The sequence below is a fragment of the Mobula birostris genome, chromosome 27, assembly GCF_030028105.1.
Source record: "Mobula birostris isolate sMobBir1 chromosome 27, sMobBir1.hap1, whole genome shotgun sequence".
Taxonomy (NCBI): domain Eukaryota; kingdom Metazoa; phylum Chordata; class Chondrichthyes; order Myliobatiformes; family Myliobatidae; genus Mobula; species Mobula birostris.
In genome coordinates, this window is record NC_092396.1 from 8,584,887 (window position 1) to 8,612,742 (window position 27,856).

The window sequence follows — 27,856 nt, forward strand, 5'->3', positions numbered from 1 at the left end:
CGTGTCTTCTTAGTGTTTGCAACAATATGTTAGGCAAAGTCTTGCTGATTATAACTGCACTGAAAGCTGGTGAAGTCACATCACCAGTTGAATTAGCAGCAAACCTTGAATATTTCTGAAAAAGGATCTCGTGCTTTCCTGGTATATGTGATGAATAAACTCTTCTTGGGTTTCCAGCCGGGTACAGGTATCGATTTTAACCAACGCTTTGATGACAAACTACCATCTTCATTAGGGATGACACATGTCTAGTCCAGTGGTACTTATACCCTTGTCACCCATCCCTCCTGATTGGTTAGTCCTCTTCCAATTAGGTTTCTGCTGTCCCACCTTGTTTACAATTGAATTCCAGTTCTTACTTGGAGCAAGACCTTCATCTTTATTAAAATTCCTTTCCTCTAGTTTTATTTCAATGGCTTCCTTAACCAGGTGATCCCAAAGCCTATTGGCATGGCATAGTAGTTTTGTGTTGTCAAAATCAATTCTATGGCCATTGCGAGTGCAATTTTCTGCTACTGCCAATTTCTTTGGTTGACTGAAACAGATACCACTCCTTGATGCGGGTTTCCACAGTGCGTCCTGTCATTGCATTCACAATGGCAATAGGATTGACTTCAGCACAAAACTACTGTGCTGCACCAATAGTTTTTGGGTCTGCCTGGTGATGAAAGCCACTGAAGTTAAAACTAGAGGAAAAGAATTTTAACAAAAATGAAGGCCTCGCTTTAAGTAGAACTGAAATTCAATTGTGGAACAGTGAAAACCTGACTGGTTATAAATATCACCGAACTAGACCTTCCCAGGCATCATCCCTGATGAAGATGGCAGTTTGTCATCGAAAAATCAGTTAAAATTGATACCTGTACCTGGATGGAAGCCTGAGGAAGAGTTTATTCTTGAATATTTCTGTTCAAACTAGTAATAGTCAACTGTAGTTTAATTTCAAAGTAACACAAACTGCTGGAGGAACTCAGCAAGTCCGGCAGCATCTCTAGAGAGGAATAAATAGTTGACATTTCAGGCTGAGGCCCTTCATCAGGACTGGAAGCAGGGGAGGGTGCAGAAGCCAGGATGATATGGGGAAGGAGCTGACGGGTGAAGCTAGGTGGTGGAGAAGGAGGGTGAACTGGGGAGTGGGGAGATGAAGTGAAGCTGGGAGATGATCTGTGGGAAAAGATAAAGGGCTGAAGAAGGAATCTGATAGAAGAGTAGACAAAGGGACATGAGGGAAAGAGGCAGAGCAGTCTTGGTGGGCCAAGTGGCCTAATTCTTCTCTTGTGTCTTGTGGTCTTATTTATGCACTATTTTTGTGAAGATATATTTTTTGGGTTGCATTGACTTTCCTAATATTCTCCTGAGAAATTTGACGGTGCTGGTATCAAAACTTTAAATTAGTAAATGAGATTCTGCAGGTGCTGGAAACCAGCGAAAAACACACAAAATGCTGGAGAAACTCAACAGGTCGGGCAGCATCTGTAGAGAGGAATGAACAGTCAACATTTTGGACTGAGACCCTTCATCAGTTCTCAGCATTTCTATTTAAAATGTTTCTGTGTCGAGTCTAAAATAGTAACTGGTTCAGCAATCAAGCTGGGAAGCTTCAAATTTGTGCTCCCGCTGAAACACACTCAGTATTAGGTATCTCTTGTACATCAAATAAAGTGGCCACTGAGTGCATGTTCGTGATCGTCTGCTGCTGAACCCATCTACTTCAAGGTCAACCTGTGCATTCAGAGATGCTCTTCTACACAGCACTGTTCTATCATGTGGTTGAGTTACTATCACCTTCCTGTCAGCTTGAACCAGTCTGGCTTCTCATTAACAAGACATTTTCACCCAGGGGACTACCACTTACTGGATTTTTTTTTTTTTTTTTTGATTTTCATACTATTCTCTGTGAACTCCAGACATGAAAATCACAAGAGATCAGCAGTTTCTGAGATACTTAAACCACCCCATCTGGCACCAGCAATCATCCCATGGTTGATCTCACTTAAATCACATTTCTTACCCATCCTAGTGTTGGGTCTGAACAACAAATGAACCCCTTAACCATGTCTGCCTGCTTTTATGCATTAAGTTGCTGCCATGTGGTGGGCTGATTAGATATTTGTATTAATAAGCTGGTGTATCTAAGTGGCCTCTGTGTGTAAACATCAGAGCACAGCCAAGATGATGATCATCAGACTGGGAAATCACGGTTTCTATGTACATGAGTCTCTGAATTTCTACATGGTTACATAAACTGCCAGTTCCTCACAGAAGTGATGCTTTGGTGGAAGTTTTGGGCCATTTTCCCCACAAGGGGATACTAACCTTTGTGAATATTACATTCTATGTGGGTGTTTGCAGTACAACTACAAAATATTTTGAATCAAAATACAAAAGAGTAGCTTTTGTATTGTGGCAAAAATAGTGTGTATATTTGACACTTACTTATGAATTTCTGTATAAATTTGCCTTTAATACCTATGAAAGTTTGATTCAATAGGTAGTACATGGATGTAACTGCACATGCAGATGTCTGGCTGTCAATGAAATGATAAAGATGTTTTTTAAATTTGTTACACATACATCAAAGCATACAGTGAAACGCGTCACTTGCGTTGAATCAAATCAACGGGGATTTCCAGGGCATGTGCTGATGCAAACATACCATATTGACAACGTGCTGATATTAGCCCATACATCTTTGGGATGTGGGAGGAAACCCATGTGGTCACGTGGAGAACATACAGACTCCTTACAGACAACAGCAAGAATCGAACCATGATCTTGCAGCCAGTGTTGTAAAGTGTTGCGCGAATGTGCTGCCCCACAACCTGTTTGGTGATGAGAAAATGATGTAAAATTCCTCTTGTGCCAAGGTGAGGCCACTCTCAGGATGGAAGAACAACACTTTATATTCCACCTGGGTGGCCACCAACCTGATGGCATCCCCTTCCGGTTAAAAAAATTTACCCACCCCCTCCTCTGTTCCTCACTCTGACCTTTTACCTCTTCTGACCTGCCTATTACTTCCCTCTGGGTCCCCTTCCCTTTCTCCTACAGTCCATTCTCCTATCAGATTCCTTTTTCTCCAGTCCCTGACCTTTCCCACCCACCTGTCTTCACCCATCACCCTCCAGCTAGCCTCCTTCCCCTTCCCCCAACTTTTTATTCTGGCATCTTCCCCCTTCTCAGTCCTGGGGAAGGTTCTTGGCCTGAAACATCGATTGTTTATTCCCTTCCATAGATGCTGCCTCACCTACTGTTTGTGTGTGTTGCTTAAGAAGCCAGTCTCATCGAAAAGAACACACAACTGTTAACTTTCTGCAAATAACTGAAGGACCAAATGTTTGTGGGATTAAAAAATGGCTGAAATATTGCATTCACTCTTCACCTGTGTTAATGGACCTTCTGTCAAAACTACTTGGCAGAGGAAAGTGAGACCCTTTCACAACTAATTAGTGAGAGGAAAGGTAAATTGTTCTACAACACCCAAATTGGCTCAGCAAGCCATTCAATTGTCAAACCAGTTCAGTTGTCTACACGTACACTTGAATCTCATGCTGGGAGATGGGATTAATATGGCCACTTGTCAGTGTGAGATCTTGGTGTCAGTCAAGGCATGTATATCTACACTGAAATTCATTTCCTTGTGGGCATTCATAGTAGCTAAAAATAAATACAATGGAATCAATGAAAATTACACATAAAGACTTGTGGGCTGCCCCCAACACATCCTCGGACAGCATTTCACTGTATTTTTCAATGTAATGTGACGAATAAAGCTAACATATTTGCCATTGGACCAACACCAGGAAAGTGTGAGGTCCCATTCCTGTGCAGTATGACCGACGCCAACAATATTATTTATCTCTGTGCCTTGTGGCACATCGGCCCACAACCTCGCTGCTTCCTTGGCATTTTGTCTGTTTTCTATGAGCCCGAGGGGTAGCTCAACTCTCAACCCAGCATGGGCAAGGAGCTGGGTGGATCCAAACTTGGGACCACTTACCTCAAAGTCCAATGCTGATGCCACCGGCCAGCACACCAACAATGGCCTCGTTAGAAAAGTAAGCATTCTGAGAAGTTGAGTTTCCCTGCTTTTAACTGTTGTATTGGCTTAAGTGGTTATGAGCTGCATGTGTTAAGAAAGGAGTCTGGAATCATTAAAATAGGGAAAAGTTCATATTCTGCTTTGGCAAATAAATTGGATGCCATTTTACAAGAATTGTATTTCTTTTTATCTGCTATGAATGCCCACAAGAAAATGGATTTCAGGGTAGTATAGGGTGAGATATACCTATATCGATAATAAATTTACTTTGAACTTTTGAACAAGTGTTGTCAACTTCCAATGCTAACATAGCAGCCCACAAATTACTAACCCGAACCCATACGTCTTTGAAATGTCAGAGGAAATTGGAGGAAATCCATGCCGTCATAGGGAGAGCGTACAAACTCCTTACAGACAGCACCAGAAATTGAACCCCACTGGTCATCACTGGCACTGTTAAGCACTATGCTAACTGCAAGACGACTCTGCCACTAATGGAGTCCAGGACAATGTCAGCCCTATACAAACACTTATGATTTGGAGACTTTCCGTCTGAAAGCAAAGACTTTTTTCTGCCTTTCGGGCAATTGGTTTATTTTCACTATGTGATTAAGCACATTCAGCTTTTATCTTAATGAGCAGATTCTCATCTGTGCAGTCGGGACATACTAAATAGGAAAACACATTGGCTGACAGTAGGTCAGAGGATAACATTAGGAGTGAAAGCAATTTCTATCTAAAGCCACCCTGCTGTTTCCCCAGCAGAGGCATTTCTTGTAAGTGATGTTATATCGTTTAGGAGATTATTTAAAGGTATCAATAAGATTTTGCTGAAACAGAATGCCATTTTGGGGTTTATTAGACACCAACATAGATGCCAATGGTTTACACATACTATTTACCTGTAGTACTTACTTGTCGGAATCTTATATTTACCTGCAGGAAACTTAACTAAGTTTTTCTTTTCCCATGTATGTTAACTTGTGTGCATGAAACAACACGATAATTGTACTGTATTTTGTTGCTTTTCAGTTTCACTCCCTATTCACTATGTCATGCCATTGAGTCTGCAATGAAACCAGGGAGCTGGGAGGTTATAACCCTGACTCTCATGTCATTTCTGAATGGAGTTTGGCTGACTGTCTCGTTGCTGTTACAACACGTCAGCGAGGGCAGCACCGATCTGTTGTTGACATTTACTGAGGATCAGCAAAGATTGACAGGAATCTCCAGCCTGGAGGAAAAGATTTGTGGCAGCGCAAAAGGCTTCAAAACCAATTCAATCAATTTTCAAGTTATTGGATACTGCTATAGGTTCTTCTATTTATAAATAAATCCATTAGCTTGGTGTCTTGTTTGCAGGGATTGAATGCAGTAGAGGTCTCGCACCTTGTGATTATTACATATATTCAGTGGCCACTTTATTAGGTACACCTGCTTGAAACCTTGATCTCCCAAACTGACGATCATCACCTTGGCTGTGCGCTGATGTTTACAATCAATGGCCACTTAGGTCCATCTGCTCATTAATGCAAATATATGATCAGCTAATCGTGAGGCAGCACCTCTATGCATGAAAGCATGCAGACATGGTCAAGAGGTTCAGTTGTTGTTCAGACCAAAATCAGAAAGGGGAAGAAAAGCGATCTAAGTGACTTAGACTGTGGAATGATTGTTGGTGCCAGACAGGGTGGTTTGAGTATCTCAGACACTGCTGGTCTCTTGGGACTTTCATGCACAACAGTCTCTAGAGAATGGTAGGCTTTGGACCATCTCTGGCTGCTCCAGGGATTTGGGTCTGTGGACTCAATTTGGTTCGGAATGCTATTGCTTGCTCGTATTTTTTATATGATTTGTGTTTCTTTTTCTCTGCATATTAGGTGTCGGTCTTTCTTTTAATTGGCTTCTTTTGGGTGTCTTGTTTCATTGCTGCCTGTAAGCAGACAAATCTCAAGGTGACATAATTTATACCTACTTTGATAATAAATGTACTTTGACTTGGAATCTTTGAAAAACAAAAGTAAAACGTTGAGTGAGTGGCAGTTCTGTGGGCAAAAACACCTTGTTAATGAGAAAAGTCAGAGGGGAATGGTCAAACTGGTTCAAGCTGACAGGAAGACAAAAGTAACTGAAATAACCACACGTTGCAACAGTGATGTTCAGAAGAGCATCTCTGAACATACAACATGTTGAACCTTGAAGTTGATGGGCTACAGCAGCAGAAGACACTAAGGTACTTCCTTTAGCTAATACACTGGCCACTGAGTGTAAACCGGACGTGTTGCCTTTCTTGCAATGTATGTTGAAGTTACTGGAGATTCTTGCCTCTTCACACCTCCCAATTCCCCCAGACGTTCAACTCATTTTGCTGACGCCAGTTATCTTCACGTTTTCAGCACAGGAGATCGAGGGGCAGAATATCACTGAGCAATGTGACACATCCCAACCTCAGAATAAGAGAAGAGCAGGAGAGAATACTACACAGCTGAAATACAGCATGAAAACCCTGACATTCTGCCGCTGAATTAAAACTAAATTACCCCAAGGAAACAGCAGTGTTATAAAGATAATAAACACAAAAGATTCTGCAGATGTTGGAAATCTTGAGCAACATGCTGGAAGAACTCAGCAAGTCAGGCAGCATCTGTGGAAAGGAATAAAGGGTCTCAGCCCAAAGTGTCAACTGCTTCTTCTCCATTCTGACCCTAATGCTGAGTTCCTCCATGAAGATAGTGTAAGTATTATTCTGCACAATCTTGTAGCTGCCCCATTATCAGGATTTACATAAGAAATTTAAAAAAAACAAATATGGTTTTCAGTCAGCCCCTTGTTCCTCCTGTTACATTCAATATAGTCATGGCTGAGAGTTCACCTCTGTCGGTTTCCTGCACTACCAACAATTATGTTTGTTTGAATGAGATCAAGTCTCATTCTTAACAATGGTGTGTTGGCCTAATCTGCTTAATCTCACTTTGCAACATCAACCCAGGAACCATTCAAGGAAGCTTCATTACACTCCTGTAGACCCTTGCCCACAAGACATAAGAGCAGCATTAGGCCATTCAGCCCATCAAATCTGCTCTGTCATTCTACAATCTCTGACTTATTAACCCTCCCAACCCCATTTGCCTTCTCCTTGTAACCTTTGATGCCGACTAAACAAGAACCTATCACCCTCTGCTTTGAATATACCCAACGACTTGGCCTCCACAGCTGTCAATGACAAAGAATTCAACAGATTCACCACCCTCTTGCATCCTTTTCTCCTTAGGCAGACCAGACATGCACATAATATTCCAGATTCAGATTTATTTTTCACAGGTACATCCAAGCATAAAGCAAATGTGTCATTTGTGTAAACAATCAGCACAACCTAGCCGATAGTTCCCCTTCATGTACGGGGTATTTGAATACTTCGAACATAGAACATTAGAGTACAGTATGGATTCTTCAGCCTTTAACCTACCCTAAAATCAGTCTAACCCTTCTCTATTAGATAGGCACATGGAGGATATAAAAAGTAAGGGCTATCTAAGAGTTTCTTAAATGCCCCATATGGATCTGCTACCCCTGGATTCCACACACTCACCACTCTCTGTGTAAAGAACTTACCTCTGACAACGCCCCCCCCCCCATACTTTGTTGTCTTAAAATTATGACCCCTTGCATTAGCCTTTTCAGCCCTGGGGAGAAAACGTCTTCGGCTATCCATTTGATCTATGCCACTTATCATCTTGATCTTCATCAAGCCACCTCTCATCCTCCTTCACTTCAAAGAGAAAAGCCCTGGCTCACTCAACCTATCTTTAAAAGACATGGTCTCCTGTCCATGTATTATCCCAGGAAATCCCCTCTGCACCCTCTCTAAAGCTTCCATGTCCTTCCTATAATGAGGTGACCAGATCTGAAAACAATTTTGTAACCTCTTCCTTTAAAAAATCTTAGTTTCATCAGATGTAATTTCCCTAGACCATGTTGACTATGCAGTACTAATTTTAGATGCCCTCTGAGCATGAAATTAATATTTTATTAATGTCAGACTTGCAAGTCTGTAGTTGCCTATTTTTTTCTATCCCTCTCTCAGGTAGTGAGATTACAAATGCTACTTCAGGTGTGGGGAAACAATGGGAATATTTGGAGTTCAGGAAGATACCAGCCAGTGCATTTCCTGTTGTCATGGCCTTCACCATCAGAACCTCAGAACATGGGTCACAGGGTCCTGGGATTTAATTGGCTTTCTGTGTTACTAACAATCTTTTATCATTCAGTGTATTTCTTCTAGTCCCTAGTTATCCAGTTCACAGGTTTCCTGCCTTTTATGAAGACAATGTTTAATTCCTCTACCACTTCCTTATTCCCAATATAATTTCTGCAGTCTTTATTAGTGAGGAATTTCTATTAATGCCTGTTATTTTTACTCCTTTCTACATACTTTTTGTTTCACTCTTGCATTCTAGTTTCTCTCTTCTCTCTGTCCTTGTACTCTGCTGAAATCTGAATTTATTTTTAGCCTGAGTTATTTGATTTGCCTGGAGATTGACCGCAGCCAAACAGAACATTTTCCCCATTATTAGTGCCGATGCCCCATGAGTTGATATCCATTTCTCCCACACCAACTCATATGTTCAACTCTGATTTAATTAACCTCGAGCCAATTTGGACATGGCTCAAATGGTAATTCAGGGATTCTCACTTTTGTGGTTCTGTTTCTTAATTTGGAACTTACTAGCTGCTCAGATTCCTTCAAATGAACCACTTCCATAGTCACAATTGTCCTTGCTATTGAGAGAGTGCAGCGGAGGTTCACAAGGTTAATTCCCGGGATGGCGGGACTGTTATATGTTGAAAGATTGGAGCGACTGGGCTTGTATACACTAGAATTTAGAAGGATGAGAGGGGATCTGATTGAAACATATAAGATTATTAAGGGATTGGACACGCTGGAGGCAGGAAGCATGTTCCCGCTGATGGGTGAGTCCAGAACCACAGTTTAGGCCATTTAGAATGGAGTTGAGCAAAAACTTTTTCACCCAGAGAGTTGTGGATGTATGGAATGCCCTGCCCCAGAAGGCTGTGGATGCTTTCAAGAAAGAGATGGATACAGCTCTTAAAGATAGCGGAAACAAAGGTTATGGGCATAAGGCAGAAACTGGATACCGATTGTGGATGATCAGCCATGATCACAGTAAATGGTGGTGCTGGCTCGAGGGGCCGAATGGTCTACTCCTGCACCTATTGTCTAATCCCATTCTGACCATGATAACTGAATATTTCCCTTTCCAATTCAGCCCTGAAGGACTGTTCTTAACCCTGACACAGGGAGGCAACAAACTTTAGGTACCATGTGGAGGGTGGAATTTCCACCGCCGTCCCATCCTCAGTTTCAATGACCCATGTACCAAGGGGCTGAAGTCCAATTGCTTTCATCCACACAGACTTCAAGAACGTCTAACCTACTGGGCAAGTGGAGAGTATATTGACTGCTTGTGTTATGACCTGGTATGGAAACATCAATGCCTGCAAAAAGTAGGTGGCCCTGCCCCTCACAGGTAAAGCCCTCACCACTATCGAGCACATCTACACGGAGTGTTGTCACAGGAAGGCAGTATCCATCATCAAGGGGTCTCACCGCCCAGGTCAGACTCTCTGCTCGCTGCTGCCATCAGGAAGAAGGTACAGGAGTCTCAGGACTCACACCACCAGATTCAGGAACAGTTACTACCACTCAATCAGGAGGGATAACTTCACTTGCCCCATCACTGACCTGTTCCCACAACCTATTGACTCACTTTCAAGGTCTCTTCATCTCATGTTCTCGATATCTATTGCTTATTTTTAAAATTATTATTATTTCTTCTTTTGTGGTTTGGTTTTGGATCCTGCCTAAGCTGGAATTTGAAGAATGAATCTGCTTGGGAGAGCAGACGGCACCCATGGTAAATTGAGACCTAAAAATATAAACAGAATAATTGAATGCTTGTTGAGTTTTTGTTTCGATCACTAGATGGAGCATTGTTTCATGTGTTGGATTTCGAGTGTAATTTGTTTTCTTCTCATAGCTTAATCTTTCCTATGCTTGCTTATATTTTTATGTGATCATCTATACATGTGTAAATATTCAGTGAATTTTCCACTAATTGTAGTATAGCTGCTTCTGTATGTTTTGAGAAGCTTCCTAGTCGTTCTGTAGCAGGTATCACACCACTTGAACCTGGGTATTTGTTATCATGGAATGTCTTGTCATCTTTCTAGTCTGAGCTAGTTTTCAATATAGAACGACCACAATTTCTTTGTTGTCTTTTTCTTTCTTTCTGCTTTGCTCTGGTAATACTCAATAAACAGCCATAAGCAGCAAGCTTTATGCCTCATCCTTGTCTTCTGAAGAACCTCTAGTTTAGAAAAACATCAGGGCTCAACACCTTAATGATGGTAGATTAATTACATTTGTCACTTGTACATCAAACCACAGTGAAATGTGTCATTTGTATCAACAGCCAACACAGTCTAGGGTGTGCTAGGGGCAGCCTGCAAGTGCTGCTATGCTTTCGGTGCCAGTTCACCAACCCTCCTCAGTTGGTTGGTGCAACTGTAACCAAATCCAATTTCTCTCAGGATCAATAAAGTATGTCTATCTATCTATCAGTTCTGCTTTGGAATATGGGAGGAAACTCAGCCATCGCAGGGAGAATGTGCAAACTCCTTCCCGACAGCAGCAGGAATTGATCAATGTGTTGTCAGGCTTTGAGTTAAAGTTTACTGCTGGTGATTTTTAGCAAATTGTTAGGGCATATTCTGGAGTTATGGTATACAGCAACTATTAATTTCAACAGCAACCAACCTCCAGATCTGAGTATGGATTGTAGATTGAATTTTAAATGCAGCTTTGAACAATGGTCCTCCTGGAGCTGCAGACTGGAATTGATTGCAAACCTGGAAACACCCATTCAGCTGAGATGTCTGCATATGTATGAATGCAACCAGAGAGACAATAGTGATTAACATTCAATCTAGGATGTCTGGAATGTTGGTGTGAGGATTTAAGCACTTGAAAATGATATGCAATTTAAATGAAGCATTGTTAACTCAAAGTATTGAAGTAAATAATGTCATTGTAACCATATTGCGTTACCATTGATCTTAAGGGTATAAAAGGGATGTACTTTGAGTTTAGAAGGCTTCTTCTTCCAAGGGTGTCTCCACTATGATTCCTCCATGTTTGGCTGAACAAAGATTTGTATATTCACCAGCTTCAGTGTCTCTCTGGTGATTTCATTCACAGCCACAAAAAATATTTAATTTAGAGATACAGCACGGTAACCAATGTTCCCTCTAATTTGTGTGGGCAAAAATCTTGTGCTGTGCAATTTTTTGCCTGGTGACAACAAGTGCACACTGAATAATTTCTTCAATAAAAACAGTAAAAATAAGCCAGTTCTAAAATCTGCAGACAAATCATCACAAACTCCACGTTGCAAACACTGTCTGCATCAGAAACCGGAAAAGGAAATGTGGTTGTGTATGATCGCGAAATATACTAAACATGCCAACAAGGTAGAGCGTGACGACCTTTTGTATGCAGTTTATATTCATTTGTGCGCTAGTAGCAAAAGACGTGCGCACACCTTAGAGGGAACATTGAAGGTAACAGGCCCTTACAGTCCAACGAGCCCATGCCTGCTGGGGTTGGTGGTAGAACCAGATACATTAGCGACATTTAAGAGACTCTTAGATAGGCACATGGATGATAGAAAAACAGAGAGCTATGTGGAAGGGAAGGGTTACATTGATCTTTGATAGGTTAAAGGGTTATCACAACATTGTGGGCTGAAGGGCCTGTGATGTTCTATGAGATATGAAGGAATTCCAGAGTTCAGCAATTGGAAGTCTGGATAACCTTCAATGAGCGGTGCCAAGTTATACTGTCCCATACATGGGCATTCCGGTCAGTATGGAAGAGTTGGGCTAAAGGACCGGTTACTTTGCTGTAATGAATCTATGATTCTATATTGCCCCACTGAGAGATGAGTCCATCATGAGTTCGTGTTTCTTTTTCAACACCACTAACTTCTGATAATAAGGATCCTTTAAAATAGGGCAATGTCCCTTTTCACACCACAAGCATATTGTCCACTAAGATACCGAGTCTCATGGCGTGTTAGAGTGAATAAGCAAACATTTGATCATACATAGAGGTAGCTTTAAAGAAAGTTGTATTTGATTGGAGCTATAAAGGCAGAGACTATTTTCTAGACAGGAAGCAAATTCAGAAATTGTAGGTGCAAAGGAACTTGGAAGTCCTAGTGCAGGATTCCCTGAAGGTTAACTTGCAGAATGAGTCAGCAGTAAGGAAAATGCAATGTTAGCATTGATTTTGAGAGGACTAGAATATAAAAGCAAGGATGTAATGCTGTGGATTTATAAGGCACTGGCTAGACCACATTTGGAGAAATTGTGAGCAGTTTTGGGCCCCATATCTATAAAAAGGGATGTGCTGGAACTGGAGAGGGTCATAGGAGGAGATTTACAAGAATGATCCTGGGAATGAAAGAGTTAATGTATGAGGAGCATTTGATAACTCTTGGCCTGTACTTGCCGGAATTTAGAAGAATGGCGGGGTGGGGGGGGGCGCAGGGTAATCCTATCGAATATTGAAAGGCCGAGATAGAGTGGATGTGGAGACGATGTTTCCTTTGGCAGGGTAGTCTAAGACCAGAGGACACAGCCTCAGAATAGAGGGACGTCCATTTGGAATGGGGATGAGCAGGAATTTTTTTTAGCCCAAGAGTGGAATTCATTGCCACAGGTGGCTGTGGAGGCCAAGTCAGTTGGGTATATTTGAGGCCGAGGTTGATAGATTCTTGATTAGTCAGGGCATGAAGGGATACAGGGAGAAGGCAGCATACTGGGGCTGAGAGGGAAATGGATCAGCCATGATAAAATGGCGGGCAGACTAGATGGGCCAGATGGCCTCATTTTGCTCCTATCTCTCATGCTCTTATAATGCTTTGGTATTTCCAGAGTCCACAAACGGCACTATATAAATGCAGGGTTCTCTTGGTTCTGAGAAGACAAGGCAGGTAAAATGTGGTGCTCTCCTCTACCTAGGCACATCAAGTAGGAATGTCTCCTCCTGTAACATCAGCTCTCAAAGGGTTAAACAGCTCTAATGGTTATTCAATGAATCAAAGGCTTGTTCTGTTGACTGAGCGCGAAAGCTTTCATGTTGACCCGCTGCAGCAATTTAAATTGATCTGAAACCGCCTCGATTCCCTGACGTGGCAGATATGCAGCCAACAATTCCACAAATGCAACTACTCTGCCACAGTCAACTTCTATCAACCGATAAATTGCCGACAAATAATTCACTCAGAGTCTTCCGAATAACTCAGCTTGGGTTACTTCCACTGGAATCGCGTGAGCTCTCGAAGTGGAATGTTCCAGAAGCTTCTGTTGCACAGCAACCAAATGCATTCTTCATGCCTGGTGTGGGACTCACTTTTAATCATACAATACAAGCTGACTTCTGTTAAACGTACCACAAACACGGGCAGTCAGCAACGGGCCTGTGGCAAATTCCGGCTTGTGATCCTGTATTTAGAAGCATTCCTCGGTAGACACTGTTAACCAGCCAGAATGGGATCAGGAGAATGACGAACACTGTTTAAAGAGATTTTTTTTAAAAAAAGATCAGCAAATCTTTCACATTCAAGCCCAAGGTTATTATCACTCAACCATACACATTTATATCACCAAACGAAACAGCGTTCCTCTGGACCAAGGTGCACGCTGCACAATACGTATAACTCATAACTACACCACAACACAAAGTAATATTACTACAAATATATTAACAAATAATAAGGTGCTTTTATGACACAAGTCAAAAAGTAAACAGTGTAAAGTGACGGGTGCTTCACTCACAGTGAGACCTAGGTGCTGACAAGGAGCTCTGCAGTCTTACGGCATCAGAATGCTAAAAACTAATACCCCCCCCGCCCCCAAAGGAACGGGCAAAGTGTGGCCTCCACAGCTTAAGGCTGATTTATACTTCTGCGTCAAATTGACGCCGTAACCTACGCAAGTGGCCTACGCACATTGTGATCATTTATACTTGTGCGTTGGTGTGTCTGCGTCGCTCCGCAATTCGGGCACGTCGCACACGCACACACACCTGCCCGTGCAAGGCTTCATGGTCATGGTAGTCTTTCTCGGGGTAAACAAGTTTCAAGCAAGCCTCTTTTTTCGTAAAAGCGAAATGTGTCCTCCATAATTTCAAAAGGTCTGTAAAGCCTTATGGAAAGCATTGCAGCCAGAGTTCCTTCCCTGCCCTTCAGTCGCCCAATGGGAAGTTATTGCAGCGTAGGAGGAAATGCGATGCTACCAGGCGGACCAATCACAATTGTTGCGGTCTGAGTTGCCGCGACACGTAGTTACATTTTGGAAGAGGTGCGTGTCAGGCTACGATGTAGGGTTCGCGGCTACGCCGTACCTACGGCGTCAATTTGAGGCAGAAGTATAAATCAGCCTTGACTTCAGTAAGGTAGTCTGCAGGTTGTGTGGGAAAAACAGGGAAGCACCCACTGACTGGGGTCAGAAGCCTCCAACTCATCTCAGAGTCTGGGGTTGCTCATTCCCAAAAGCTGGTCAAATAACTCCCTCCAATCAACCAACAAAGAGGTCAACAGTCCAGATGAAATCTCTCAACCCAACACATTGTCTAATAGGTAAAGATCAGCTTTATTAGTCACAAGTCGAAACAAACACTGAAGTTTGTGTCAATGGCCAACACAGCCCAATGATATGATGGGAGCAGCCTACAAATGTCCTTATGCCTCCAGGGCTAATACAGCACGCCCACAGCTTGCTAACCCTAACCCATACATCTTTGGTACGTGGGAGGAACCCGGACCATCAGTGATTACCGGTGCTGTAAAGCGGAGCGCTAACTGCTACATTACCACATCGCGCATACCAATCCCCAATCAGAACACAAGGAGAGGAGAATTAAGGTTGTGAAGTAGGAGGCAGGCCAGGCTCCAATGGAGAAGGAGCGGAGTCAATGTGACAATAGATGGCTCATACAGCAGAAATGGCCAGTTCTGATACGGGTGAAAGAAACTCCTTCATAATAAAAACACAAACCTGTGGCGAGCATGCTGAGTACAGACAGCACTAGGGACAGGTGGTACAGCTCAGGAGTGGTGTTTACCTGACAAGATACATAATAAAACTCCTGTAAGTGTTAATACTGCTCATCAAACTGCTGTTCACAACACAAAACCCCACAGCACAGTACAGGCCCTTCAGCCCACAATGTTGTGCCAACCTTTAAACCTCCCCCAAGATCAATCTAACCCTTCCCTCCTACATTTTAATATCATCTGAGTCTCTTAAATACGCCCAATGTATCTGCCTCTATCACCAAGCCTGTCAGTGCATTCCACTCATCTATCACTCTCTGCACAAAGGACCTACCTCTGACATCTCCACCTATACTTTCCTCCAGTCAGAAAATTATGCCCCCTGCTTTTCGCCATTTCCTCCCTGGGAAAAAGCTCTGGCTCACTTACTGTGTAGCGTAGTGGTTAGTACAACGCTTTACAGTACCAGTGACCCCGCTCCATTTTCCGCTGCGGCTTGTCTGTTCTCTTGTGACCGCGTGGGTTTCCTCCAGGTGCTCTGGTTTCCTCCCACAGTCCAAAGGCGTACTGGTTGGTAGGTCAATTGGTCATTGTAAATTGTCCTGTGACTAGGCTAGGATTAAATCCGGGGATTGCTGGGCAGCATGGCTTGAGGGATCAGAAGGGCTTGTTCTTATCTCAATAAATAAATTTTTATTTACCAGTCAAGTGTCTCCCCACCGCCCCCCCCATGTTCAGTCTATTTGCCTCAAGATTTGGAAGTAAAGATAATCATTATGTATCTTTTTATTATGGGTGGGGTTTAAAGAATTGAGGGGTGGCACCGTGTGCCAACTAAATTTTTGTGCATGCCATCTAGGGCACACGTGCCACAGGTTTGTCACCCGTAGAAAGGTGTGAGTGGAATAGTCCTGAATGCAGCTGGAGTTTGAGAAGAAGAGGCCTTGTTGAGATTCCCAAACAACTCAGTTTCCCTCTTGCTGGAGGATGATGAACAGAGAGTCATGGATTCTGGCAGTGAGGAGAAATTCCTTTCACTTGAGGTTTATAAACCTTTGGAATTCTTTATCTTGTAGACTGTAGAGGTTTAGTCATGGGGGATATCTAAGGATGATTTATTTTTGGAAAGGAATATGGGGATCAGATGGGGGAAGTGGACAGGAGGGACAGGATCCATTTTTACTTCAAAGATATTGGAGCAAACTAGGCCATTCAGCCCATCGAGTTTTTATTTCCCCTCTCAGTCCTATTCTCTTACCTTTTTCCTGTAACTTTGGTGCCCTACTAATCAAAGGGAATCTGAAGGATGTCTAGACCCTATCCCTTTAAATCTCTTCTGATCTAATTGGATCACAAAGGATAAAATCACTCGCTTATCTGAGACGATGAATTGATCACATAGCCAGACCCGAGCTCACCCATCTCCTGTACTCGATCTGCTTTCAGGGGGCTTTCCCAGGAGGTTACCAACATGGCAATTCCACCATGTCTGACTGGGCCAGGAGTTTCTAGCCAACTGTTACGATTTAATATACAATCACAAATGAGGAAGATAAGACTCACACACTCAGGTGCAGCAATGGTGAATGCCGTGGTTATGATCCCCTGTAGAAATGATCCAACTCCAAAGGCATGAAAAGCCACTTTCAACTCACGAGGAACTGGGTCCATTAATGTCAACAGGAAAGTGAACCCTGGAAAGAGTTTCATGAGAATTAGATCCATTTGTGCACAAACTGTTGTAATAACCTTTTGTTTATAGTCATAGTCATACTTTATTGATCCCGAGGGAAATTGATTTTCATTATAGTTGCACCATAAATAATTAAATAGTAATATGTAAATTATGCCCGGAAATAAGTCCAGGACCAGCCTATTGGCTCAGGGTGTCTGACCCTCCAAGGGAGGAGTTGTAAAGTTTGATGGTCACAGGCAGGAATGACTTCCTATGACACTCTGTGTTGCATCTCGGTGGAATGAGTCTCTGGCTGAATGTACTCCTGTGCCCAACCAGTACATTATGTAGTGGATGGGAGACATTGTCCCAGCTGGACAGCATCCTCTTTCAGACACCACCATCAGAGAGTCCAGTTCCATCCCCACAACTTCACTGGCCTTACAGATGAGTTTGTTGATTCTGTTGGTGTCTGCTGCCCCAGCACACAACAGCAAACATGATCGCACTGGCCACCAGACTCGTAGAACATCCTCAGCATCGTCCGGTAGATGTTAAAGGACCTCAGTCTCCTCAGGAAATAGAGACGGCTCTGACCCTTCTTGTAGACAGCCTCAGTGTTCTTTGACCAGTCCAGTTTATTGTCAATTCGTATCCCCAGGTATTTGTAATCCTCCACCATGTCCACACTGACCCCCTGGATGGAAACAGGGGTTACCGTGCCTTAGCCTTCCTCAGGTCCACCACCAGCTCTTTAGTCTAGTTCCTTTGACTAGTTTTCTGAGGAGAAATCTATTTATCTATCTATTTATTGAGATGCAGTCAATGTACAAACTCCTTACAGACAAGGACGGGAATTGAACCCATGTCACTGGTGCTAAAAACCGTTGTGCTAACCATGATGCTACCAGGCCACCTAGCATAGGTTCATGCTTTGATATCAGATAAGCTGCCTTCACATACATTAGGAAGAGGGGGATTTCACCAGGCCTTCTGATCCAACCAAGTCATCTTTGATTCTTCTAAAGTGCCAATCAATCAGTTTTAAACAATCCATTGGATACACAAGCATCACAAGCCCTGGTTACATGACCACTGACACCAGGCAGACAATCTCTGAAGAGTATTGATACTGGCTGGGGCCCCTGTAAAGACACTGCCCAGGAGGTGACAATGGCAAACCACTTCTGTAGAAAAATTTGCCAAGAACAGTCATAGTCATGGGACCATGGTCACCCACATCACATGACATGGCAAATGATGATGATGACTGGTTACACACGAGACTGCAGATGCTTCAATCTGGAGCAGCAATCTCCTGGAGGAACTCAAAAGTTCAAAGTAAATTTATTATCAAAATATGCATTTGTCAACATATACTACCCCGAGATTCATTTTCTTGCAGGTATTCACAGTAGAACAAAGAAATACAATAAAATCAGCAAAAAACTACACACAGAGATCGACAAACAAACTATGTGCAAATACAAAAAAAAATAAAGTTGGCAATACAAATAAACAAAATTGAGAACACGAGTCCATAGGTTGTGGAACTCAGAAGGTCGAGCAGCATCTCTGGGAGGAATGAAATCGTCGATGGCTCAAGCCAAAACCCTCCACGAGGGTCCTGATGAAGCGTCAACAATTCCTCTCCTCCTACAGATGCCACCTCAGTGGGTTCAGGAACAGCTACTACCCTACAACCATCAGGCTACTGAAACAGTGTGGAAATGTTCACTCAACCAAACACTACATTGTCCCCACAACCTATGGACTCACTTTCAAGGATTCTTCATCTCATTTTCTAGATATCTATTGCTTATTTATTGATTGATTTTTCTTTCTGTATTTGCAGTCGTCTTTTACACACTGGTTGCTTGCCCGTCCTGTGTGCAGTTTTCATTGGTTCTATTGTGCTTCTTTGTATTAACTGTGAATGCCCACAAGCAAATGAATCTCCGGGTTGTCTATGTTGACAAATACATATTTGGGGGGGTGAACACTACAGAGGTGCTTTTTAATCACTGCATTTTGCAAAGTGAATGCTAAAAGACAGCAGTCTCCTACCTGTCATGATGAAAGTGAAGATAATGAACGTAGTCAGGTTGTAGAGAAGGGGCTGGTCACAATATCGTGATGACCTTGGTCTGGAAGAGAAGTAGTACGATTAAGAGCTCCTATACCTAATAACATGGCCACTGAGCTTATGTTTGTGGTCTTCTGCTGCTACAACCCATCTACTTCAAGGTTTGACTTATTGAGCACTCAGAGATGCTCTTCTGCACACCACTGTTGTAACATGTGGTTATTTGAGTTACTGTCACCTTCCTGTCAGCTTGAACCAGTCTGGCCATTCGCCTCTGACCTCTCTCATTAATAAGGTGCTTTTGCTTACAGAACTGTCACTCACTGGATGTTTTTTCCCTTTTCATACCATTCCCTGTAAACTCTACACTGTTGTGTGTGAAAATCCCAGGAGATGAGTGTTTCTGAGATACTCAAATCATCCTTTCTGGCACCAACAATCATTCCACAGTCTAAGTCACTTAGTTCACATTTCTTCCCCAGTCTGTCTGATGTTTGGTCTGAACAACAATTGAACTTCTTGACCATGTCTGCATGTTTTTATGCTTTGAGGTGCTGCCAAATGATTGGCTGATTAGATATTTGCACTGACATGTAGCTGTGTAGGAGATACCTCATAGTGGCCACTGAGAATACACTGTACAATTATTATCACAAACTTGAAAACACTTTATAACGGACTGGGAGAATTTGTGTAAAGTCAGATTTCTGCAGGTCAGATCATTTGTAATGCGGGTCAGCCCCTGTACAATCCAGTTTGAATTTTATTCAGAATAAATGCTGCTGGCACTGATCGTAGCATGTGCCTTTCACGTTAGTATGACTGCTATTTACCGTGTGTTACACAGCAAAAGTCTCTGTAAATAACAGGAAAAACAACAAACTAGCAAAAATGCCCTCTTTTATTGACTTAGAGACGCATCACCCAGCAACTCACCTTTTCAACCCTGGCCTCATCATAGGACAATTTACAATGACCAATTAATCTACCTTGTCTTTGGACAGTGGGAGGAAACCGGAGTATCCGGGGAAATCCATGCATTGCACGGGGAGGATGTACAGACTTCTTACAGATGACATTGGAATTGAACCCCGAACTCCAACGCCCCGAGCTGTAATAACATCACAATAACCGCCACACTACCGTGGCACCCTCAAGTGTTTCTCCAAGTTGTTATTTGGAGTTCTGAGCCCCAGTTTGCATAGGTACAACAGATAACTGTGTCACACTATTACTGATGTCCATGTACTATTACCCAACTCTGGAAACCCTCTGTGATGTTTGATCACCTGAAAACAGGAGCAGTCCAACTCTTGGCAAACACGACAGCTGGGACTCAGTGACCCGATGCAATCCTGGCATTGGCTGCTGTTTATGGAGATGTTCCACATTCTCTCATTTCAAGTCAAGTCAAATTTATTGTCATTTAACTATGAGCACTGTAAAATAGCCCAAGTGTGGGTACGTGGTAAAATAATCAAAGATTGATGGGCACGTGGTAGAGAATAGGTCATAAAGAAATTCTAGGAGGAAATGGGATTGCTTTATCAGCATGGACTTGAAGGGCTGAATGGCCTCCTTCTGTGCCATAATAGGAAAGCAAGTTAGAGGTCCAAGATGAAGGTAAACCAACTACTCGATGTTTGGAACCGAGTACTGCATCTGTGCCGTGGCTGTTTTTGCTGATAGGGAAATCATTCTTAGTCAAAGATACAAAGAAACCTGGGTCTACGGTGGGCAAAGGGAAGAACCATGATCTCGCTGAATGGACCGCTCAAGATTCTGTGCAGCCTGTAAGTTCCAAAGTCTTGCAAAGATGATAACATCCAGTGAGTAGTGGCAGCCAGAGGTTGAAAGTGTGAAGTGTTTCACTTTAGATGGTCAAACTTAAAAAGCAGAGTACAAGGTTAATGGAAGGATTTTTAGTTGTGTGGAGGAAGTGAGGGATCTTGGGGTCCACGATCCCTCAAAGTTTCCATATCAAGCTGACTGGGTTGTTAAGAAGGCAAATGGTGTATTGGCCTTCATTAATTGGTGTCTGAATTCAAGAGCCGCGAGGTAATGTTGCAGCTCTACAAAACTCTGGTTGGACCACACTTGGACTATTGTGTTCAGTTCTGGTCGCCTCATTCTAGGAAGGATGTGGAAGCTTAAGAGAGGGTGCAGAGATTTACCAGGATGCTGCCTGGACTAGAGAGCATGTCTTATGAGGAACAGTTGAGTAAGGGCTATTTTCTTTGGAGCAAAGGAGGATGAGAGATGACTAGATAAAGGTGAACAAGACGATAAGAGGCATAGAAAGATTGGACAGCCAGAGAATTTTTCCCAAGGCAGAAATGCAAACAAGGGGTCATAATTTTAAGGTGACTGGAGGAAAGTATAGTTGGACCAGTGTCAGAGGAAAAGTTTTTTTATATATATATAAACACAGAGAATGGTGGATGCATGGAACACACTGCCAGAGATGTCAGTAGAGATAGATACATTAGGGACATTTAAGATACACATAGATGATAGAAGACTCGAGGGCTATGTGGGAAGGAAGGGTTAGATTGATCTTAGAGTTGGTTAAAAGGTCAGCACAACGTTGTGGGCTGAAGGATCTGTAGTGTTTTATTTTCTACGTTCTGAATGAGACGGGGAGATCAAGAGAAAAATCTTTCTTTACTTAGAATGAGTTGTAGTTGGGAGAGTGATTCATTGGAAAGCTCCACCAAAGAGGTAGTGCAAAATGATGGGCCAAATGGCCTTTCTCTCCAGTAATACCCCTTGACCCATAAAATGGAGCCTGGCAAAAGGCCAATTGGGTTGTCTCTCCTCCCAGTGTCCTTCCCGGGAGTGTGAAACACCGAGCAGGGACTGAACTGAGCGTTTTCAATAGGGTCATGCATTGTACCAACTAGTCAACTTACCGAGCAAGTACAAACATCTGTGGGAAAAGAAAGACAGTCACGAGCAGCACCAACAGGACCTGGCTGGAAGTAAATAGAACTTTGTGACATTGTAAACAAATGTCATAACTTTATACAGAACTAAAAAGCAAACGAACATTCAAAAGTCTCTGTAAACTTCTGACCAAACATTCTGATCTCCCAATCTGGAAATTTATCACCCAACTCTATGATTCTTTCCTCAGCCAGGTCTGGGGCTCGAGCCTGAAGTTTGGGATCCCATCATCGGTTAGTCTAGGGGACAATACTGAAGATCAAAGCCTAAAGGTTGATTAGAGGTCTGGAGGTCAAAACCCAATGACCAAAGCTTTCAGGCCTTGAGGCTGGAGGCCTGTTCTGCAGTTGAAGACTGTCTGTGTGTGGGCGGCTGGGAAGAAGGGGATTTGTTTTGCTAGCTGTTGTGTACTGTTTTTGCCTGGTGGCAGGCTTGTAGGGGAAAGGATACCATTAAACGCAAGGCATAGGAGCAGATTGGGCCATTTGGCCCATCGAGTCTGCTCTGCTACTTCATCCTGGCTGATCCATTTCCATCTCAACCCCATTCTCCTGCCTTCTTCCCATAACTTTTCATCCCCTGACTAATCAAGAACCTATCAACCTCTGCCTAAAGTGCAATCAATGACTTGGCCTCCACAGCTGCCTGTGGCAATGAATTCCATAGATTCACCACCGTTTGGCTAAAGCAACACTGACGTGTTGGTCAAAGTAAAACTTAATATACAAATAGGTATGTGGTCACCATATACAACCCGGAGACTCATTTTCTTGCTGGCATTTACAGGAACATAAGGAAATACAATAAATGTATTTCCAATGCGCAAAAGGCAAACTGTGCAAATTTGTAAAAAAAAATAGTGAGAACACGATTTGTAAGGAGACCTTGAAAGTGAGTCTTTGATGTGGAATCAGTTCAGTGTTGAGGTGAGTGAAGTTATCCACATTGGTTCAGGAGCCTGGTGGTTGCAGGGTAATAACTGTTCCTGAGCCTGGTGGCGTGGGACCCGAGGGTTCTGTAACTCCTGCCCAAGGGTAGAAGCGACAAGAAAGCATGGCCTGGCTAGAGGGGGCTTTTGATGATAGATGCTGCCTTCTCATGGCAGCACTCTTTGGAAATGTACTCAGTGACGGGGAAAGGATTCACCTGTGATGGACTAGGCTGTGACCACAACTTCCTATAGGCTTTTCCAATCCTGGGCATTGGCGTCTCATTGGATGGCACTGAAAAATAAACGGCAGTAGAAGCTAAATCAACTATCCCTCCTGCACTCTTGATCCTGTCCCTATTACTAGAGGAAGCCACAATGCAGGGAACCAGTCATCTCCTTTTCAATGGGTGAACGGCTGCAACCCCAACTGATTCCAGGCTGGATTGGATGTGTGGCGGGTGTCTCTCTCTGTCTGCTGCTCAACCAAGAAACACGAGTGGCAGGAAAACCAAAGAAAAACAGTAAGAAGCCAAGATTAAAGGACAAAGTCTCTTCAAAAGCAAAGTTCTAAAATAGACTGTATAATTATAAGCACCATGTACAGTACTGTGCTAAAGGCTTCTGCACACACATATATATAGAGCCAGGGAGCACTGTACTGCTGCCGCACAAAAAAAAATCAAATCTCATGGCATATGTGATAAACCTGATTCTGATATGGGTCTTTATTGTGGGCTGAGAGTGGGAAGGGGGCAGGGAGAGGGGAATCCTGGTTGGGAAAAGGAGAAGGGAGAGGGGAGGGAGCAGGAAGCACCAGAGAGGCATTCTGTAATGATCAATAAACCAATTGTTTGGAATCAAATGACCTTGCCTGGTATCTCAGGGCTGGGTGTGTCTGTACCCACACCACCTCCCTGCCCATGGCAATCCTTCTTGGCCACCCAAACTCTCCATTCCCAACATCTTTTGCTCCTGCCAGACTTACAAACTTGCCCTCTGCTCCACATTGACAGTCACAGTACTGTGAAAAAGTCCAGGGCACTCTAACTAATACATGCACATTCCCAAAACTTTTGCACTGTAATGTAGGAGGCAAAGATCTCTCTTTAAACAAGCACTAATTTGTATGTTCAGATTTCATGGAACCTTTTAACATGTGCAGTCCTGTAATTCTGCTTAGTGTAAGTAACTGTGTGAACCAATGCAAAAGGATATGGGAATTGAAGGAATGTGGTACCACCACTAATCAATGGATATTACCAAGAGACATTTCTTTATGACATCGATGCAATTACGAAGACGACACACCAGCGGCTGCATTTCATTAGGAGCTTGAGGAGATATTGTATGTCACCAAAGACTAACAAACTTCTACAGAGGTGCTGTGGAGAGCATTCTAACTCGTTGCACCACAGGAGGGACCAATGCACAGGATTGGAAAAAGCTGCAGAGTGTTGTAAACTCAGCCAGCTCCACTAGCCTCTCCAGCTTCGAGGACATCTTCAAAAAAATGATGCCTCAAGAAGGCTGCATCTATCACTAAGAACCCCTATCAACTGGGAATTGCCTTCTCCTCATTGCTGCCATCAGGGAGGAGGTTCAAGAGCTGGAAGACACACACACACACACACACACACACACACACACACACACAGGGAAGTCTGCAGATAGATACTGGAAATCCAAAGCAACGCACACAAAATGCTGGAGGAACTCAGCAGGCAGCATCCGTGGAAATGAACAAACAGTCAATGTTTCAGGACTGAGAAGGAGAAGATGCCAGAATAAAAAGGTGGGGGGGGAAGGGGAAAGGGGCTGGCTGGAAGGTGATTGATGAAGCCAGGTGGGTGGGAAAGGTCAAGGGCTGGAGAAGGAGGAATCTGAAAGGAGAGGAGAGTGGACCATGGGAGAGAAGGAAGGAGGAGGGGACCCAGGGGGAGGTGATAGGCCGGTGGGAAGGTGAGAGTGGGAAATAGAGGAAGGGGAGGGGAGATTTTTTACCAGAAGGTGAAATTAATATTCATGCCATCAGGTTGGAGGTTACCCAGACAGAATTCAAGGTGTTGCTCCTCCACCCTGAGGGTGGCCTCGTCTTGGCATACGAGGAGGCCATGGATTGACACATCAGAACAGGAATGACACACACTCAACGTTTTAGGAACACCTTTTTCTCCTCTGCTATCAGGTTTCTGAACGGGCCATGGACACTGTCTCACTATTCCGCTCTCTCTTTGCACGACGTATTTCGTTTTATATCGCTCAGAGTGTACGTCAGTGATAATCAACCCGAATCTGATTCTGACCCCTCTTCAGCGAAGGATGGGGTGAGCTCCAAGTAAAATTTCCCCAGTCATTATGCTTTGAACTGTTCTTTCCAATGCAAATGACAAGAATGCCTCAGTTTTATATCAATTCTTCGTCTGCTGAAGAAAATGGGGTTTAGCACCCGTGAATCCAGCAGCCCACGTTTAGAGAGGGCACCCTGAGACAAGTTCGGTGGATTCTAACAGTGTCTCCCTCAGGTGACAAGCTCTTCCAGTCTTGGCTGCCTCCCAAGACAGGCACAGCTCCGCATGACACAGCTCCTTTTCTGCTGCTGACAACACCAGGGCACAGTCAGACACTGACACTAAGGAGGCTGTTTAGACCATAAGACATAGGAGCAACTTTAGGCCATTTGGCCCATCAAGTCTGCTCTGCCATTTAGGTTTAACCCCATCGATAAAAAGCAGCCCTGTCTAATCCCAGGATCTAGGCTCTAGAGGTCACACCCTCGAAAAAGTACAGCAAACCGCATTCATTCAACACTCAGTTCTTCAATGGCGCTGGAGTGACAGAGTTTACAGGCTTTTCTCCGCTATCCCACTAAAAAGCTGACATTTCTTTTAAGATATATTTATTTAGAGATACAGCACAATGACGGGTCCTTCTGGCCCAACGAGCCCAAGTAGCCGACAAACCGGCACATCCAAGGAATGTGAGAGGAAACCGGATCATCCGGAGGAAGCCCACGTGGTCACGGAGAACATGCAAGCTCCTCGCAGACAGCGGTGTGAGTTGTACGCAGGTCGCTGGCGCTGTGATAGCGTTTATGTTTCTGTATTTTTTCGCATCTCTAAGATGTTAATCAGTACAGAACATAACAGATTTTCCAGAGATCCTGCTGAGTTCCAAGGGAAAATAGCAACCGCCTCCTTGGTGAGTTCCTAAGGAGAGTGGGAACTGGGGCCCTGGTGAGTTTTTAAGGGAGAGCAGGCATTTGGGCCCTGTGTGAGGCAGATGAAGAGCAGGGGGACAGTGGATTATTGAGTTTAATTCTACTCGAAGTATAATGGGGGTTTCTGCCTTTCCTTCTCCCTTAGGCTTTGTTGATGGCACTTGGAGTGTTGTAAGCAGCTTTGGGTCCCTTATCTAAGAAAGGATGTGCTGGCATTGGAGAGGATCCAGAGGAGGTTTACAAGAATGATCCTGGGATTGAAGGAGTTAACATATAAAGTGTTTCATGGCTCTGGGCCTGTACTCACTGGAGCTCAGAAGAATTGGGGGGAGGTGGGGGGCGATCTAATTGAAAACTATTGAGGGCTAGATAGAGTGGATGTGGAGAGGGCATTTCCATCATGAGGGAGGTTAGGACCAGAGGGCACAGCCTCAGAATAGGAGGACGCCCCTTTAGAACAGAGATGAGAAGGAATTTCTTTAGCCAGAAGACGGTGAATCTGTGAAATTCATTGCCACAGACTGCTGTGCAGGCCAAGTCATTGGGTACACTTAAAGAGGCTGCTATGTTCTTGATTAGTAATGGTGTCAAAAGTTAAAGGGTGAAAGCAGGAGAATGGGGTTAAAAGTGACAATATATCAACCATGATGGAATAGCAGAGCAGATTTGACGGACTGAATGGCCTAATTCTGCTCCCAGGTTTTATAATCTCTGTGTGAAAAGAATTCCCCCACCCCCCCCTCCGATGAATATGGATTTTAGTATAAGAATTATTATCAGTGACCTATGGCATGAAATTTGTTGTTTTGCAGCAGCAATACAGTAGAATATAAAAAATACTTTTATATTAGTTTTGTAACTTATAGTAATAAGCAGTGCATAGAGAACAAAATGATAAGATAGTGCTCATGGATTCACGTTCCATTCATAAATCTGATGACGGAGGGGAAGAAGCTATTCCTAAAATGTTGAGTGTGTGTCTTCAGGCTCCTGTACCTCCTCCCTGATGGTAGCAATGAGAAGAGAGGATGTCCTGGGTGATAAGAATCTCTAATGATGGTAACATATTCTTCCTGGAGGTCCATGATCAGTGATGTTCTACAGCGATGTGTTCCGGGACCCCTGCTCTTTGTGATTTTTATAAATGACTTAGATGAGGAAGTGGAAGGGTGGTTAGCAAGTTTGCAGATGACATGAAGGTTGATGGTGCTGAGTACAGTGTAGAAGGTTGTAGGTTACAACGGGACATTGAAAGGAATCAGAACGGGGCTGAGAAGTGCGGAAGGAGTTCAATCTAGAAAATGAATGTACAGATGAATAAATAATACCAACAACATGAATCGAGTCCTTGAAAGTGAGTCCGTAGGTGGTGAGTGAAGGTATCCACACCATTTCAGGAGCCTGATAGTTGTGGTGTAATAACTGTGCCTGAACCTGCTGGCGTGGGACCGAAGGCCTTCTCCATGCAAGGTCTGGATTTGTGAGTCCTTGATGATGGATACTACTTTCCTGTGGCACGTGCTCAATGTGGAGCAGACTCAATGGGCCGAATGGCCTGATTCTGCTCCTGTGTCTTATGGTGGGGACTGCTTTGCCTGAGAAGGACTGGGCTGTATCCACCTATTTGCGGACTTTGCAGTTCCTGGGCTTTGGTGTTTCCATACCAGGCTGTGACGCAGCCAGTCAGGGAAACTCTCCACTGTGCACCTAAAGAAGCTTGTCAAGCTATTAGGTGACGTGCCGAATCTACTCAAACTTCTGAGAAAGTAGAGGCGCTGTTCTACTTTCCTTATGCTGGTACCGACGTATTGGTCACAA

The 27,856-nt window shown here is 43.5% G+C and overlaps 1 protein-coding gene across 2 annotated transcripts in view; it reads right to left on the minus strand.

The window, feature by feature from the left end:
• LOC140188492 (uncharacterized) overlaps positions 1-27,856 on the minus strand; it is a 41,916-nt gene that overhangs the window by 8,528 nt on the left and 5,532 nt on the right. For both annotated transcript variants that reach the window (XM_072244808.1, XM_072244809.1), the window contains exons 3-7: positions 21,857-21,919; positions 18,926-19,005; positions 16,747-16,877; positions 15,185-15,251; positions 13,579-13,699 (exon numbers count right to left, since the gene is read on the minus strand). In XM_072244808.1, coding sequence (XP_072100909.1) covers positions 13,579-13,699; positions 15,185-15,251; positions 16,747-16,877; positions 18,926-19,005; positions 21,857-21,919 — 462 coding nt within the window. The remainder of the gene's footprint in view (positions 1-13,578; positions 13,700-15,184; positions 15,252-16,746; positions 16,878-18,925; positions 19,006-21,856; positions 21,920-27,856) is intronic.